Source organism: Emys orbicularis, chromosome 4 (genome assembly GCF_028017835.1).
Source record: "Emys orbicularis isolate rEmyOrb1 chromosome 4, rEmyOrb1.hap1, whole genome shotgun sequence".
NCBI lineage: Eukaryota > Metazoa > Chordata > Testudines > Emydidae > Emys > Emys orbicularis.
In genome coordinates this window covers 121,914,557-121,931,514 of record NC_088686.1, presented here as the reverse complement: position 1 = coordinate 121,931,514, position 16,958 = coordinate 121,914,557, and the positions used below count along the sequence as shown (strand labels likewise).

General features: G+C 41.8%; 1 protein-coding gene across 1 annotated transcript in view; it reads right to left on the bottom strand.

Annotated features, from left to right (window-relative positions):
• USH1C (USH1 protein network component harmonin) overlaps positions 1–16,958 on the bottom strand; it is a 91,110-nt gene that overhangs the window by 55,103 nt on the left and 19,049 nt on the right. Inside the window, exons 5-12 of the mRNA XM_065403359.1 lie at positions 16,600–16,708; positions 16,460–16,484; positions 15,590–15,647; positions 14,268–14,371; positions 7,867–7,951; positions 7,623–7,682; positions 6,784–6,840; positions 1,440–1,582 (exon numbers count right to left, since the gene is read on the bottom strand). Of these exons, the coding sequence (XP_065259431.1) occupies positions 1,440–1,582; positions 6,784–6,840; positions 7,623–7,682; positions 7,867–7,951; positions 14,268–14,371; positions 15,590–15,647; positions 16,460–16,484; positions 16,600–16,708 (641 nt within the window). The remainder of the gene's footprint in view (positions 1–1,439; positions 1,583–6,783; positions 6,841–7,622; positions 7,683–7,866; positions 7,952–14,267; positions 14,372–15,589; positions 15,648–16,459; positions 16,485–16,599; positions 16,709–16,958) is intronic.

Below are 16,958 nucleotides of genomic sequence, written 5' to 3'. Positions count from 1 at the left end.
AGGCAGCCTAGATAAGTATGGGAGCCAATAGTTACCTTGGTCACAGCTGTGGAACATCTTGTTAAATGTGAGATATAAAGGCTTTAAAGTCAGAAGAATTTTAATTAAAAAGTTTTAGCACTAGCTGAAGAAAGCATCATTCTCCCCTCTTGATACTGTGGTTTTTAGAGTTATTGAAAATATACTCTCTATAGTAAACGTAATTACATGCTTAGCAGAGTAGATCAAATGCAGCTAATCTCATCACTGGCCAGCATGGGGAAAAAGAAGAACAAACCCCGCAGTCTCTGCTGATCCACCTAGTGGGTCAGGGGACAGGCCAGGGACCTACCCTCCTGGTGGGACCACAGTCCAAGTCAACTCCTCTTATATCCAATAGGGGGGAAGGGGATGGGGGGAACCTGGGCCCGCCCTCTACTCTGGCGGGAGAGGAGGTTGGCCGATGGGGGTCACCTGTGACTGTGGGGCCTATTTCCGATCTTCCGTCCGCTCATGCATCCGGACAGAGTTCCTCTGGGCAATGTCCACTGGCTCCCTTGACATCTTTGAGGAGCAGTGGGGGCTGTCTGGGGTTCTCTGCTCGGTGTCCCCGTCAGGTTCCCTTCGTTTAGCCCTATGACCTCCCGCCTGTCCCTGTTTTATCTTTAGTTGTCCCCCATACTCGCTTGGTATCCCGGTCCTGTGGATACTTCCCTTAGGCTTCCGCCCGTCCACTTACTGGATTCCAATAGGATCACTCTCCAGTAGCCATCTGGCCCAACCCTGTCACAACGACATATCCCCTTGAAAAAAGGCAGGGCTTCAAGTACTCGGGCAGCCTGCTTTGTGTGGTAGTGGGCACTTGAGTATGGTCCAGATATCACTCTTCACCCTACCACTGCTCTCCAACACAGTTCCGTCCCACCTGCTGTGGCTCTCTCCTACCACTTCTTCTGATCCTACCATGCCCCTGCACACTCATTCTCCTGCTGGTCAGATGACAATCCTTTCCCAGCCCCTCTCACTTTGGTTTCCTATTGTCAGGAAGGGATAGGAGCCAGAGAGTCTTCAGACCCACTATCTCCTGTGGCTGCTGGTTCTCTCCCTCTAGGTTTGGTATCTGCAAAATACTGATAGCCTTCATTTGTTACCCTCCAGTTTTATATATATTGTGTGTGGGGTTTATATATATATATATATAAGAGAGAGAGAGAGAGAGTGTGTGTGTGTGTGTCTGTCTGTCACTGGCACATTCCTTGAGATGATGAATCCAGAAGGATCTTAGCTCTGAAGTTCCAAAGTGTCCACAACACCAACAGAAAAGGGAATTGGAGGAAGCCTCTCAGCAGCAAAAGAGTTTACGTTATTAGAGAGTGTCCTCGCCATTATTTCACAATTATTATTGCCAGTTCCAAGTGAAATGAAAGTTGAACAGATCTCCCTCCATCTAAAACACTTACTGTCTCTCTTTCTCTTGCTGCTCTTTGAGGAGTTTGTTAGTTTCTAATGCAAGCCGCTTCTGATGCATTAACTCCTGGCGCTCCTGTTCACGAAGACTCACTTCTCGCTGCCTCTCATCCTCAGTCATGAACAGCTCTCTCCCCTGCAATCACAGCATAAAAACAAATTCATCACTAAAAATCTGAGTTCACTTATTTCCCCTAAAAAACAACAACAACAAAACAAAAAAAACCACAATCTCCAAAGCTGCTACCATAAATGTACATTAAAATGCTTCCTCCTATCACTTCTACCAAGTAACACCTTCTATAACACTGTTTCCAAATAGCAATAATCAAACATGTCAGGTCTGTGAGCAACTTGGGTCCCAATCTGTGATGTGCTGAGCACCTCCTATATGGTGCCGTGCACCCACAGTTCCTGCTAAAGTCAAAGGGAGTAGAGAATGCTCATAATCTAGTCAGAAGTGCTCAGCATCTTCCAGGAGAAAGCCCTCCCCCTCTCCCCCTTTCTTCAATACCACTCATTGTAATTTATAATAGGAGCATGCACACAGTGTGGAGAAACATATCCATTCTCACACCTGTTTTCTATTCCAGCCTATCCAAGTGGTGTGAACGCAGTGTCAGAGGTGTTATGCCTGGGTGGATGTGCAAGCATCACTATCTCAGTATGAGTGAATAAGGATCCAAAGGGAGCAGGAGTGGGAAACAAGGCTAGTCACATCATCTTGTCTGTTTCTTTGTTCTCTTCTAGTTTGAATTTACAGTTCAATTAAAACATATGGAATATTTTCATCTAAAAACAACAGAGATAACAAAATGGATCTATTTGATGGGGGCCCTTTGTGAGTGATAGGGCAATTTCCTTCAATGTCCTTGCAAAACCTTCTTGTATTACATTTATGTGTTATGAGGATTGCATGTAACGTCTCTGGGGGAAGATGTGACACATATTGCAACCCCAAGCAGTGCCTTTTGGGTCCATTTTTTTGAAATGAACAGGTTACATCTGACTGTGTTCTACTCCATGGGGGAGGGCTACTACAGCTCCTCCAGGAACTAGAAACAATAGGTGGTGATTAAGGCAAATCAGCCAGTAGTTGGTGATTAAGGCAAATCAGCCTCCTGGGAATGCTTGCATATACTAGTTCAAACTAGATTCTCCAGACACCAACAGACAAAGAAAGGACTTTTGGATAAGTAGCCTGAGTTTAAACTGATTCAGGGCCTTCTTTCTGATCCAGCAAACAGATAGGGCCTTCTCTCCCAGGAGGGCCCCCCAATCCTTGCAGAAGGGTTGGACGGACTTGACCTACTTTTGCCCCATAAGTCTGATGGGTGACCTCTGTTTTTAATATGCCTTCTCTGTAATGCTTTCACTTTAAGAATAAATATGCTTGCTCTGTATGGTAACTTGTGACTGCTGGCAAGTATGCTAGTCATAGCCGTAAGAGAGAAATCAAAGCACAGGTACTGGCCTGTTTAGGCAGTCTGGCTTGCTGGGGATAGTGCATTGTAAACCAGAGAGCTGTGCAGCCTTAAAAATCCCGGTCAGAAAAGAGTGAGACATGAGTCTCCACCCAGGAGAGGTGATGGCTAGGAGCGAGAAGCCTAAAGTGAGTACCCTTGGTGGACCACAGAGGGAAATACAGGTGCAGTTGCCTTGAAACTGTGATGCTCTTGAATACTCAAATCCTGGTACCATATGACTGGGATTGCTTCAATGAAAAATGTGTGTTAATTAGGAGGGCTGGATTCTCCACTTCGCTCAGGCTCAGAGCGGATGGATCTGAAGAAGAAACAGTCAGAAGAGAACTCACCATAGCTCCTATGGCAGCCTCCCCTCATCCCTAGAATAGGGTGTCTGCCAGGAGACAGAGGGGGCATGCCAGGGGCAGGGGTAAGGTGTAGCATAGCAGAGTTCCACTACAGAAAGGACCTAATGCCAATGGCATGAAAGTTAGAATAGGTCCCCAGCACCTCCAGCGTCTACTGGTGCTGATTAGCACTGGATGTAACTAGCTCTTTAAGCCCCCATATCTGCTGTTGAGAATCCAGCCTGGAATGTTTATTTAAATGAAGTTTACAAGGCTTGTGGACAATTATATTTAGTAGGACAAAAGTGAGTTATTTGTATAAATCCCCATGTCTTTGGATGAGGCTACTTCCCATGAATGTTGGATGGCCCGATGTTTGAAATAAGGATTATGTGTTTCCTTATATATGTGGAAAGATTAAATAGAACCTATGCACTATAACCAAGCCAGACATCTGTAACAGGTTATAGCATTTAATTAATAACTAGAGATAACAGAGGAGAAGTATGCTGTGAACACTGCCATTCATATGGATCTGTTTTGTCTCATTGCTACTTTGCGATCTGCCTGTCTGTCCATTGTATCTACCTATTGTCTCGTCTTATACTTTGGGCCAGAGACCATCTTTTTGTGTGTGTGTTTGCACAGTGCCTAGCACAAAGAGGCACAGATTAACCACTGTGGCCCTAGACACTATCACAATACAAATAAACAACAACAAATCTATTGTGCACTTGGATCTCCATAGTGACTGAAACCTTTAGTATTTTAATATTAAAAGATTGTACTTATAGTATGTGTGGCTGTAATGGATAAATACATACACACACACACACACACAATAGATTCCCAAACCAAACACTGCATTTAATACTTGTTGCCCCAGGTAAAGTAAACAGAAAATGAGGGCAAAATTACACACACACACACAAACACACACACACACACACACACACACACACGTGCATGACACTTCTTGTCTCCAACAAGCAGCTGTCTAAAGTCATCCAGGGGATAAAATGCTGGTCTTTCCATGCTGATTTTTTTTAATCTCCACATATGCTTTCCTGATGCTGCTAGAAATGTATGATGTGCAAATATTTACATTGGGCTAAGTGCATTGACTTTTAAATGGATAGACTCTTGAGGAAAAGTGATCAGATATGTGCTAAGTGCTCAGATACATTGGTGCTGGAGACCAGTATAAACCCCTAAGATACAGTAGATGGAGTATTTGGTTCTCCTACCAATGGCATGTACATTCTGGTCATTCATAAATATTTCTAGTGCTTAAAACATCAGGGAGTTTAGAAGTGTACATCTAAAATAGCTTTTTAGTTTTCATGAGAGTCACTTATGTAAAATCATTGTGCATGAAGCAGAGGATGAAGCCTATTACCCACTGTGCATGATCAAATACTAATGGCTAAGTATTGGAACTATGTCCATAGAGTAGTTATACAACAGATGGATTTCACCCAACTCTACTCTAGAAAGCATCACACATTATCCCAATCCTAAGTGGCCTGCATTTTAATTGTTTAAATGATTATGCTGGTAGGGGATTGAGGTGACTAATCTAATAGTTTTTTCCCATCTCTAATTTCTAAGAATCTGTGAATTTATGACAAGTGACAGTGAAATTCTTATTATGCTATGGGCCAAACCTTAACAATATCTGCATCTGTTTGTGTTTGCAAAAATCTGCATTTCTTCATGCACATCTGTTTGTTCGGTTGGGTACTGTCCATGCACAGCTGCCCTTTGACGTCTTTGGCCACATCATTTCATTTCCATAGAAGCCATTTTTTGGCTCTGCCCTCATAATATCCTCTTTTAGAGCCCTCCCTCAAACAATCATTCACCTAAGTGCTCTGTCCTTCAAAACTGCGTCAATACAGAGACTGAGAAAACAGCAGAACAGACCTTTCAAATCCTCAAATGGCAAGAAAAACATTTTAGTTTGGCACTCTGATTTGTTGAATGTTCTTTTGTATAACTGTGCAAAGGTAATAATGCTCTTGGGAATGGAGAATGTCAACAATAACTGGTTTCTGCTGTTATCAAAGGCATTTAATCAGCCAAAGAATACTATTTATTGTTTTGTATGCTTATGTCATGAACTTTAGCCCTTAGATACTATACTAGATGTTGTTTTCCCCTATTAATTTCAGCTATACAAGAACTGGTAACAAGTAAATATTAAGGTTCATAGACTGCCTGTGATCTGCACGTTACTTCAGTATTTTATTGTATGGGGCCCTAAAGTTTACTCTAAGAGGGTTTAAACAGTAGAACAATTATTCAAATCCCATTGACATCAATGAAAATATTCTGACTGACTTCAATGGCCTTTAGATCAGGCCTTAAAAGGGCACACTACAATCGTACAAAACATCAGAAGTGACACATTCTGTTTATTAGTTGAGACAAAGGACCAAATTCATTTCTGATGCAATGCCACTGGAATTAACATTTACAATAGGAATTAATTGGCCTAGGACTTTATTGAGGCTCAATCTGCTATCGCTTAAATCAATAGGCGTTTTGGCCATTGGTAAATATATGGGAATAGGCTCATAGTCCCAGTGTTACTCTGCTAGAGTACACTTAGCATAATTCTCAAACAAATAATTAAAAAATGATTCCGAACTATACTAGCTTGGCCAAATCTAGCAGTGCAAAGCAAATTTTGAGACCATACAGATGGTTAGATGTGCACTATCCCAACTCCTGTCTGCATCCAAACAGAGCTCAGCACAGCTCTGGAGCTGAGAGGGCAAACGTGGCTTTCAGCTACCCTGATCTTGGGGCTGTCAAGCCACTGGTCTGGTCCTCAGTATAAGATAGAAAAGCCTGTGGCTTGCTCTGTTTTACATTGGCTACACAGCCACTAAGGGCTATCCCAACAGCCAGGGATTAGCAGGCAGAGGGGGATATTGGTTGCATCCTCTTTCTCCTAGAAACAGAGAAGTAACATAGGAGTCACTATTGCAGTTCTGCACCAGCAGAGGATTTCCTAGACAGACAGACTCTTTCATGGACCAATGAAGCTGGCTCAAAGGCTGCTTCATACCATCAAAGCATTCCAAAGCATCCTTAGTAGACTAGAAAATGTGGACCATGGGGTCACACACACTAGTTTTATACCACTGACTTCAATGGATTTACTTGTGATCTACACCAGTGTGAGAGTAGCATCTGGCTCCCTGACTTCAGTAGATTTACACTGGTGCAAGTGAGTGCAGAATTTGACCCATTGTCTTGCTATTAACTTGAGTTAGTGTTTTAGCTAAATTCTTTGCTGGCAAAATTGGATTTGATTTTTGTATCAGGCCCTTTTAGTGACTTCAAGCCAAAGCCTATTGAAGTATATGGAAAGATTCCTATTGACTTTAATGGGCTTTGGATCAGGGCATTCAAAAAGGGAACATGAAGTTATGTTGAAACAAAGACTATTGTATTATTTATTATTGCCTACAGTTTTTTCACATGCTTTCTGCTTTTATCGGTTCATTACTTACGGCTCCTGATACAACAGAGATAGTTAGGGTTCGACTGCTTTTTAACACTCTCACAGCCTACAAAAACAAAGTGAAAAAGTCAGTTTCAGTGTAAAAACATTATGTATATAAGGAAGAAAGAGAAAGAAGTAGGATAGTTTTCCTACTCAGAGTTTTATAGATTTTAAGGTCAGAAGGGACTATTAGATCATCTATTCCGACCTCATGCATAACACAGGCCATAGAATTCCATCCAATTGCACTTGTATTAAGCCAAATAACTTGTTTGGCTAAAGCGTATCTTCCAGAAAGGCATCCAAGTCTTGATTTGAAGACATCAGGAGATCAAGAATTCACCATTTCCCTTGGGAAATTTGTTCCAATGGTTAATCACCACCATTGTAAAAAAATTGTGTCTTATTCCTAACTCTAATTTGTCTGGTTTTATCCTGTAGCCATTGGCTCGTTATGCTTTTCTCCACTAAATTAAAAAGCCCTTTAGTACCCAGTATTTTCTCATCATGATGGTACTTATACACCGTAATCAAGTCATCTCTTGATCTTTTTGATCAGATAAAGAGCTGCATAGTGAATACAGGAGAGTTGGGAAGTGATAAAGGCTGGAATTTTCAAGTGACCCACTGAAAGTCAGTGGGAGTTGGGTGCCTAAATCTTCCCTAAACCCTTTTGAAAATCCTAACCTGAATTTATACGACCAACCCCCGTTTAGGTGGCATCACCTGGGCATCAGCGAAGCGATGAAGCGAAGGCAGAATTTACACAACTGCTGGGAACTTTCTATACACATAACACTTAATATAAATATAATAATGGGGCTAAATAAAAACTCCTTTTCCCACCTCTTTGTGGTCCACATTAGAAAAATCCACTCCATTTACTTCAACAATCTGATCACCAATCTATAAGAAATAATTAAAACATAGCATATGACTTTCTTTGTTATGGGTATCCTTACACTTTTTCCCCCTTCTGCTGAAAAAGGTCACAGAACATGACTTCATCAATGGATCCCAGATCACTGTATGAAATTACTACAAAATAAAATTACCCTGTAACATCTCATTTGGAGCATAACATACTCACCTCCAGCCCCACCTCAGCAGAAAGAGAACCTGGTTTAATATTGCTGATAAAAATGCCTGGTTTTTGAGTTGGACCACTGGAAATGCTGGAGTAAGCAGAGAAAACAGATGATATAGGATAACACAATACAAAGAAGACATCATACTTGCTAAACTAGTGTCTGCTATTAGGTTAGGTATTTTTTGATATTTGCTTCCTGTATTTCTCACTGATTTTTGAAAAACACACTGGGCCATATCCTCAGCTGATGAAACTCACCATAGCTCCACTGAAATCAATGGAACTATGTTAATTTACATCAGCTAAGGATGTGACCCACTGGATTTAACATTATCATTACAGCATATCCTGTCACAGCCAATATTGTTTTTCCAGTTGGTCACAATGCCTATGCACGACACTTATCACAATAAGCGGATAGGAGAGCAATACCATGATACAAATATTTTTGGCCAGATCCTTTGCTGATGTAAATTGGCATTGAAATCAATGGAGCTATATTAATCTATGCCAGCTGGGCAACTATTCCATATAAAACATGTGAGTGAGTGAGTAATTGCTTTCATGTTCATTCAGGGTGCTGAGGAGATCTACACGATCACTCAGTTAGGTATGACATAATATCATTCTTCAGAACTATGGACCACACCAAGAGGGAAGTCACAGGCAGGAAACCCTCTATACTCCATACTTCTGGGGTAAAAATCCTCAAGCTGCAGCTAAGAAAATATGTAGACCAAAGATGGCAAAGATTTCTGAAGTATGCTGACTGACTGCTGCTTTTCCTGCATCAGGCAGATGCACTATCCATCTTTCTAAGTTTGCAACCAGCTTTATTCCCTTAATTATTTGCTTCAAGTTGTTCAGCGGCTGGGTAACAAATGAAAACATGAAGAGTGCACAGAAATATAATGTTGGTCAGTACAATGTGAATGCATGTTGCATAGAAATGGTATTTCATCTTATAGCGCTGGCTAACCAAAGATACAGGGACCATCTGAATAAAGGTAAGTATAAGAAATAAAGGGCCAGATTTACTAAACGTATTTAGATGCAGATAGGCACCTCGTGGGAATTTCAGAAGTGCCTTAGTTAGGTGCCGAACTCCCATTGAAAGTCAATGGGAGTTAGGTGTCTACTGAGTTATGGTCCTTTTGTAAATTCTACTAGGTGCTTAGCTGGCAACGTTTCTCAAATGCGGCCGCCAGGGGGTTTCCCTGCGGCCACCACAGCTTCCTGAGCAGTGATGGTGGGGCAGGAGGCTAAGCATTGGCCCCTTCCCCCTCCCTCCCTGTTCCTCCTGGATGTGCAGCCCTGCACTGCCTCTGGAGACAGATGGGGCACAACACAACACTGCAAGAGCACGGTGAGTTCTCTACTGGGGAGGGGGAGAGGGAAGGGGGGGCAATGAGACTCGGGCTTCAGCCCTGGGTTGGTTGGGCTCCAGCGGTGGGACTTAGGGAGCCTGGCTGTGTGGACGAGGAGTCCAGCCATGGAACTTCAGGCGCCAACACTCGGCTCCGGCTGAAGGGTTTCAGGTGCTGAGCCCCAGCCCCGATCCCCAGTCCCGGGTGCGCAGCAGGAGGCACTGGCCCCAGGCACTGATCCCTGGCCCCAGGCACGCGGCAGCAGATGCTGGCCTCGGGTGCCAATTCCCGGCATCAGGCGCTGGCTTCAGCCCCATGGCGGTGGGCACTGACCCTTGGATCTGGCCATGCAGCCCTGGATTCCAACCTAGCTCTGGGCTCTGGCCGCATGGCAGGAGGCACTGGCCTTGTGCTCCTACTCCCTTCCCTGACCGTGCAGCTTTTGCTCCAGCCACAGGCACTGACCCTCTCCCCGGCCATGCAGCTCCTGCCCCCAGCTCCGGGCTCTGGCCGCGGGCACTGACCCCCGGCCACACAGCAGTGGGCGCCAACCCCCAGCTCCAGTGGCGCAGCTGTGGGTTCACCACCCACCCTCTTCTCTCTTGGCCCCGCATCCATGCCCCCCTCTCCATCACCCCTGGACCCCGCTGTCTTCCTGGCTCTGCATCTACTCCTCCATCGCCCTGGGCCCCACTGCCTCCCCCGGCCGATATCCATCCCACCATATCCCCACTGCCTCTGCCTCCGCCTCCGACCCCTCCCCTCATCCAGGGTTTAATTTGTCCTGGAACTTGCTGAGAAAAGTGATATTAACAAACAAGTATCACTTTTCACAGCCTTCCAGATAGCTACTAAGTGTCCTGTAAAAAGTGATTGATATTAACAAACATACAAATATCACTTTTCACAGTAGTATTTTTATTATTGAGTCTGCAAAAAAAACCCAACCCTACATAAATTGTATGATGTGTATATGTGCTATTTATTTGTTTTTCCTAAAGTTAATTAAGTATTTTGTCAGTGTGGCCACCAGCAAGAGTTGGTGGCCACACTCTGAGGCCACCAAAAAATGTCTTGCGAGAACCCCTGCGATGAAGTCAAGAACTTAACTGAACAGAGAACCAATCTAAATGTATTTAATCTTCAGGGACTGAGACGTCAATAAAAAACAGGATATATTATTTCATTATGTGATTACGGATATACAAAGGTTAAAAAGTTTAGATTCTCCATAACTGGATTTGCTGTTAATAATTCTGTAAACTAAAGTCACAAACAGCCTTAAAACACTCCGCCTAGCTTGAAGCAATAACATGTTAACATCAGTCATTTATATGCATATGCAGAAACCATCAGTGTTGGCATGCTGTTATAAACAATTGATACATTATAATAATTCCTATATTACAGAAAATCTAGGTGACTGCTCTGGCTTCCTCACTACCAGGATCTAGTTAGCATTTCTCAAATGCAGCCACCGGGGCCACATGAGGCCACCTGGGGCTTTCCTTGCGGCCACAGCCCCCTGGGCTGTTATTGTGGTGGAGGGAGCAGCGGCCCCTCCCCCTCCCTGGTGTTCCTGGATGCACTGCCTTGGTGTTGGTTCCCTGAGGCTACCAGCAGGGGTTGGGCCCTGTCCCCCATTTCCCCGCCAGACACCTGGGGCCCAGTGCTGGAGGAGCAGGTAGCCAGTAAGTTCCCCACCTTCCTGGAGCAGTGTGACTCAGGCTTTGGGCTTCAGCCATGGGATGGCAGAGCCAGCCCCAGGCTCTGGCTATGCAGCAGCAGGCCCCAGGCTCCAGCCATGCAGCTTTGGGCTCCGTCCACCAGCTGTGGCACTTCAGGCTGCAGCCCCTGGTCACCTCTCCACCCCCATCACCCCTGGTCTCCGCTGCCTCCCCTGACCGCCAATCAAGGGCTTAATTTGTTCCCAGCCTTGCCAGGGCTGAGTAAGTCTGCTCTGAAAAGTGATACTTGTATGTTTGTTAATATCACTTTTCACAACAGACTTACTAGCTAGCAATAAATAAACTACAATGATTTGGACGTGTATATGTGCATATTTATTTGTTTTTCCTCAAACTAATTAAGTATTTTAGAGAAAAGTGTGAGAGCAGCCACCAGCAGGAGTTGGTGGCCGCACTCCAAGGCCACCAAATAATTTGTCCTGAGAACCCCTGTCTTAGGGCATCTAAATAGCTTTGTAAATCTGGCCCAGAGTTTATGTGGCAGGAGGAGTGTATCTTCATACAGTTATAAACAGAACAGTACAAAGAGCATAAAGTTGTTTTTTCTAAGCCATAAAAAGTACGACCAAAAAACATGAAGTAATGTGATATTTGTTTCCTCCTACATTCTTCTAATGTCTATTACTAATTAGAATATGGCAAGCTGGAGAAATTGCTATATTCAATGTTTTAAACAGTCCGTCCCGTCTCCCTGCCCTGTAAACTCTGCACTGTTTCCTAAAAACAAACAAACAAAAACAAAAACCAAACATCCCTTCCACATTTAGTTAATTATTATTAATATGGAGTTGCTACTTTATGAATTGAAAGTTAAATATGATAGTATAAAAATTACTACCATGCACCATAAAAAGGCTTAATGGGTATTTTATTATAGGTATATGGTACATTTGAGGGAATATGATAAATCATAAATGCTAACATCACATCTACATGGTGGATCTGATTCTCCACTCACAACTGATTTACACTTGGGTAACTCTGCTGATTTCAAGATTGCTCCTGATTTACACAAGTATAAATAAGAGAATCATGCCCAGTCAGAATAGATGTTTATTTTTTAACTCATTCCGTCTGTGTAATTGTAACGCCAGTCATCGGTGGGCAGGATTGAACTCAGGACCTCTGGAGCTTAGTACATGAGCCTCTACCACGAGCTAAAAGCCAACTGCCTGTTAGCTAAGGCTAGAGAGCAGACTTATTAATCTCGCTCTAAGTGGTCTCGGTGCCACTAGATGGGACAGAACACCACACCCAGAAGGTGCGTGGGTTACATAATGCTTTGCCATATAACCTTATATTATCGTTCTTTCTAATTCTCTGTTTTAAATTTTGTAAATCATACTATCATAGAAAGGGATGGTTCTTTTTAAAATAAATGTTATGTTCTGATTACAGAATCATTTTGTATGGGGAAAGAAAGACTACCCCCTTTACTGCTGCTACCAGCATTTAAAAAAAAATATTGATCTATAGCTCAAGACATACTGTACCACATATATTCAGCAGCAGCAGTAAATGATCCCCAACAATAAGATAACTGATTATTCTTAATTTCACAGACGATCCTTGAACAGTTCTTTGTTAGGGTATGTCTACACTATGAGCTGGGGGTGTGATTCTCAGCTCAAGGAGACATACTCACACTAGCTCTGATTGAGCTAGCATGCTAAAAGCAGGGTAGCTATGGCAGCGTGAGCAGCTCAAGGGATAACTGCCCCAAGTATTTTTCCATCCGAGACCCCAGGCACATACTCGTGGCGGCTAGCCTTTCCTGTGACTTGTGCCACAGTGGCTACACTCCATTTTTAGTGCGCTAACTCGATCAGAGCTATCGTTAATATTTCTCCTCGAGCTGTGAATCGCACACACCCCCAGTTTGAAGAACAGACATACCCTTAAGAATGAAAAAGAGGTCAGTGTATTTATTAAGCTTTTTCTGACCAAAAAAAAGCACATTCAGTGCAAGCGCACAAGATCATAGAGAGTATTAAAAGATGTTAAGTATGGCGCCTGTCTGGCTAAGAGCTGGTCTGTACACAAACTTGCACGAAAATAATTATACGAGTTTTAAATCATACCTTTTGTTTTTTCAGTGCAAGTCTGGGGGTAGGCACTCATTTTTGAATACAAGTGCCCTATTTTGATTTTGCTTAAGTCGATTTAAAAAAAAAAAGTGTGAATTAAGACCAATTGAGTAATTTTGGTGCCAAAAGTAGGATGGAGAGCTTTGGAAAGAGTGAATAACATTATGACTAAGGCCATAAGAAAGTTGTGATTTTTTTTTGTGTGCAAAAGTTGCAGCCACAGTTTGTTAAAGTTGCGGTTTTGGTACATTCTCCCAAGGCATGCAGCCTGCTTTCCAAAGCAGGGCAGCAGCACAGAAGAGAAGTTTGGCTCTCAAAGACAGATGGAAGGGCAACTGGGCCAGATTTGAATGGCAGTGTGACCCTGTGCACCAGGACAATGACATCAATAAAAAGCGACAAAGAGTCCTGTGGCACCTTAGAGACTAACAGATGTATTGGAGCATAAGCTTTCGTGGGTGAATACCCACTTCGTCAGACGCATGTAATGGAAATGCGTCTGACGAAGTGGGTATTCACCCATGAAAGCTCATGCTCCAATACATTTGTTAGTCTATAAGGTGCCACAGGACTCTTTGTTGTTTTTTACAGATCCAGACTAACACGGCTACCCCTCTGATAAATGAAATCAATGGCACTCAGGCACTTTTGAAAATTCCACTAGGCACCTATCTGCATATTTAGGTATGTAAATACCCTTTAAAAATTTAGCCTTTAGAGAACCTAAATAATTTATTTGCATTTGAAATTTGGACTTAGGCTCCTAAGTTACTTAAGTGCTTTTTAAAATGCTACCCTTAGACACATACATTGTCAATAAAAATAAATAAATTCTTTTCTTTTGATTTATAAGTAACTAAAGGAAAAAAGTTCCTATACCATGTTCTAGGTGTCTTTTATGAAATAAGCTGATCACATTTTCCATTTTGAACATGGTTAAAACAAAGATAAACAGTCGTTCTTTTGTAGTGACTTAAAGATGCACCTAAATGGAGGTGCAGAATTCGGCAAGTAGACATTTATGCTGCAGTATTAAGTGTTTAAATAACACATTGTACAAAGGTATTCCCACATCTTTGTCAAAATATTAGATTGTATGTATATTTTGCTGATACTACACAAAGACTGTTCTGCATTTCTCACTCCACAAATTACCAATGTTTCTTGCAAACCATATTAAATGGGACTCATCTACATACCTGCATCCCATGCCCTTTGAACCAATCAAACTAATGAAGACTTTCTTCTCTTTATTGTCCCTTCCTCCAGATGAAGCGAGCCCAGCAACGCTGCCTTTTCCCTCCTATAGCAAAAGAAAGAAGGGGAAAAAGACTGCAGGTAAAATCCTGGCTCCACTGAAGCCAATAGTAAAACTCCCATTGATTTCAATGTGTCTGGATTTCACCCTACATATTTACAGGTTACACTCCTATATAGTCCAAATTCAGCCCCAGTGTAAGGAGGAGCAAATACAATGACTTCAATGGAGCTGTGACAGGACTGAATTTGACTCTTTATCTATTCGGAGAGGATTATCACAACAGTCAAGATACATCTCAGGAGGAAAGTAGAAAAAAGGTTAAAGCAAGGTCATAAGAGAAAAATGATTAGCTTGTGCATATCATGACAAGAGTTGCCTAAAATATATTGATAGCCCTCATTACCTTTTATTTTAAATGGACCCTTCCCCTGATATAAATCTAGGGAAAGCCAGTCATGGGCTCTCTTAGCACTGCTGTAACCCATGGATGTCATTCATAGACTTATTTGTTCTTCCATTAGTCTCCCCCACTCTAGGAATTTTAACCTCTAATAACACAGTTAGGGTATGTCAAATAATCTATTAAAAATTGCCTCTTGCAACATAAAGCACTGGCTTGCTGAGTCACCAAACTCAAGAGAAGTTATTGATTCTTTTATTTATATTTGTAGAAACATTTCATTTCCTGTATTACTGCTTCTAGAGCTTTTCATTTTCATATTTGTCTACTAAACTTTAGCAGTTTACCATGTGCTCATCACCAGGGCAGCAGAGCAAAAATATACACAAGTCTGAATTTTCCAGGAGTAGCTAGTGATATTGAGTGTTCTAGCTGAGACCCCCTGAAGGGGCTGATTTTCAGAAAGGTTGAGCATCTGCCTTCTGAAAAATCAGGCCCCTTTAAAAGCCCTCTCAATTCAGGCACCCAAAAACGAAGGCACTCAAAACCACAAGGTACTTTTGAAAATGTAGGTGATGCTTTTTAGTTATGTTTTCTAACTATCAACCTCATCCAACTCCCACTGAAGTTAATGGAAGCTTTTTCTATTGACTTTAGTAAGAGGCGGATAAGGCCACATAGGAACACACTGGTAGGACATTAATAGCTGTTTGTTTCAGATTTCACTTAACAGGTTTTTGTACCATCAAAATAAATGCAATCACTAAAAAGATAAGTACGGGGGAGGGGGGGAAACGAATTAAATATCGCTAAGTGTTCCCAGAGGGCATATTACTAAAATAAGATATTAGGTGTCTTACCCCAGAATCTGACACAAACTGATCCACAAATTGCCACTTAAGAGGCTCATCTGGAGAGCTAGAAGTAAAAAAACCAAAATGGTTAAATATGATGAGGAAAATGGTTTAAAAATGATGAGTATATTGAATGTGGCTTCAATCCAGCCTTGTATTTTGCATCCACACATAAATGTAGGTACTATTGATAAATAATGATATTGATTTTGTAGTCAAGTACTTAGATGTCTAAAGGACATCAGGTAAACATGCAATAATTTACATCAGTAAAGGTAGAGGTAGAGCTGGTAAAAAAAAAAAAACTGTATATAATTTAGCGAACTTTTTGAAAAATTATTGGTTTTTGGAAACTTTTTTCGAAAGTCAAAAAATCTCAACCGGTTTATACAGCTAGTCAAAACATCCCTCCAAAATCTAAAAGATTTTTTTTATCAAAACATTTCAATTATTTCCCCCTCCCCCCCATTGAAATTCATTTTTCAACAAAAGTCATCATAGACTAATCATGATTTTCAAAACTTCAGCCAGCTTTAGTCAGAGGCTGCTTCTAAAAAACAACCCCGAAAGTTAGGAAGATGCTAGAACTTTGGAGCATTCTGCTAAGTGAATTTGGTGATGGAATTTGTCCGAGTTCCAGACTGATTCCACTGATAATGCAGAAAGATAAGCTTGCTTATTTAAGACAGGGAATCAGATGCATCAAATGAGGCAGTAGCCTGCCAAATCAGCCAAGGTGTATCATTTTAATCATCTAGAAAGTTGATAATGGCCAACTTTATCAAATATCAATGGTAGATAAGAGATTGCAGAGGAAATGAAGAATCTAATTTGTATGTTGGATATGAATTTAGGAAAGGGACTGATTGTGTTTACCTTTTGACAGGTATCATGCCGACATCTGCAAGAGAAAAATATGTCAGGTAAATCTTCCTGCAGATTATGAATTAGCTACATGACATTCTCTCTGTCAGTGTGGGAACTGTAGCAACCCATGTGAATTTTGCATTACTTACGTCTTACTTTTATGGACACTATTTTCTTTGTACGGATGAGATTTATTACTTCCTCATGAGTGCATGAAGAGATGGAGTATCCATTTATCCGAACTATCTCATCTCCAATCTTAGAAATAAGAAATAGAAGGAAAATCTGTTATATGATTTGTTTAAAAAAGGAATCAGTGTAGAAAAGTCTCTAAGCAACTTGTGTAAACTGACAATCTCTTTGATGCAGAGGTCATGTGACTGGAAAAAGAAATGTTTTGGATAGATAGCAGAATACCTTGAAGACCTCTAGAATCTCAAGTAAAGTAGAGAGTGAGAGTTAACATAAGAACAGCCATACTAGGTCAGACCAAAGGTCTACCTAGCCC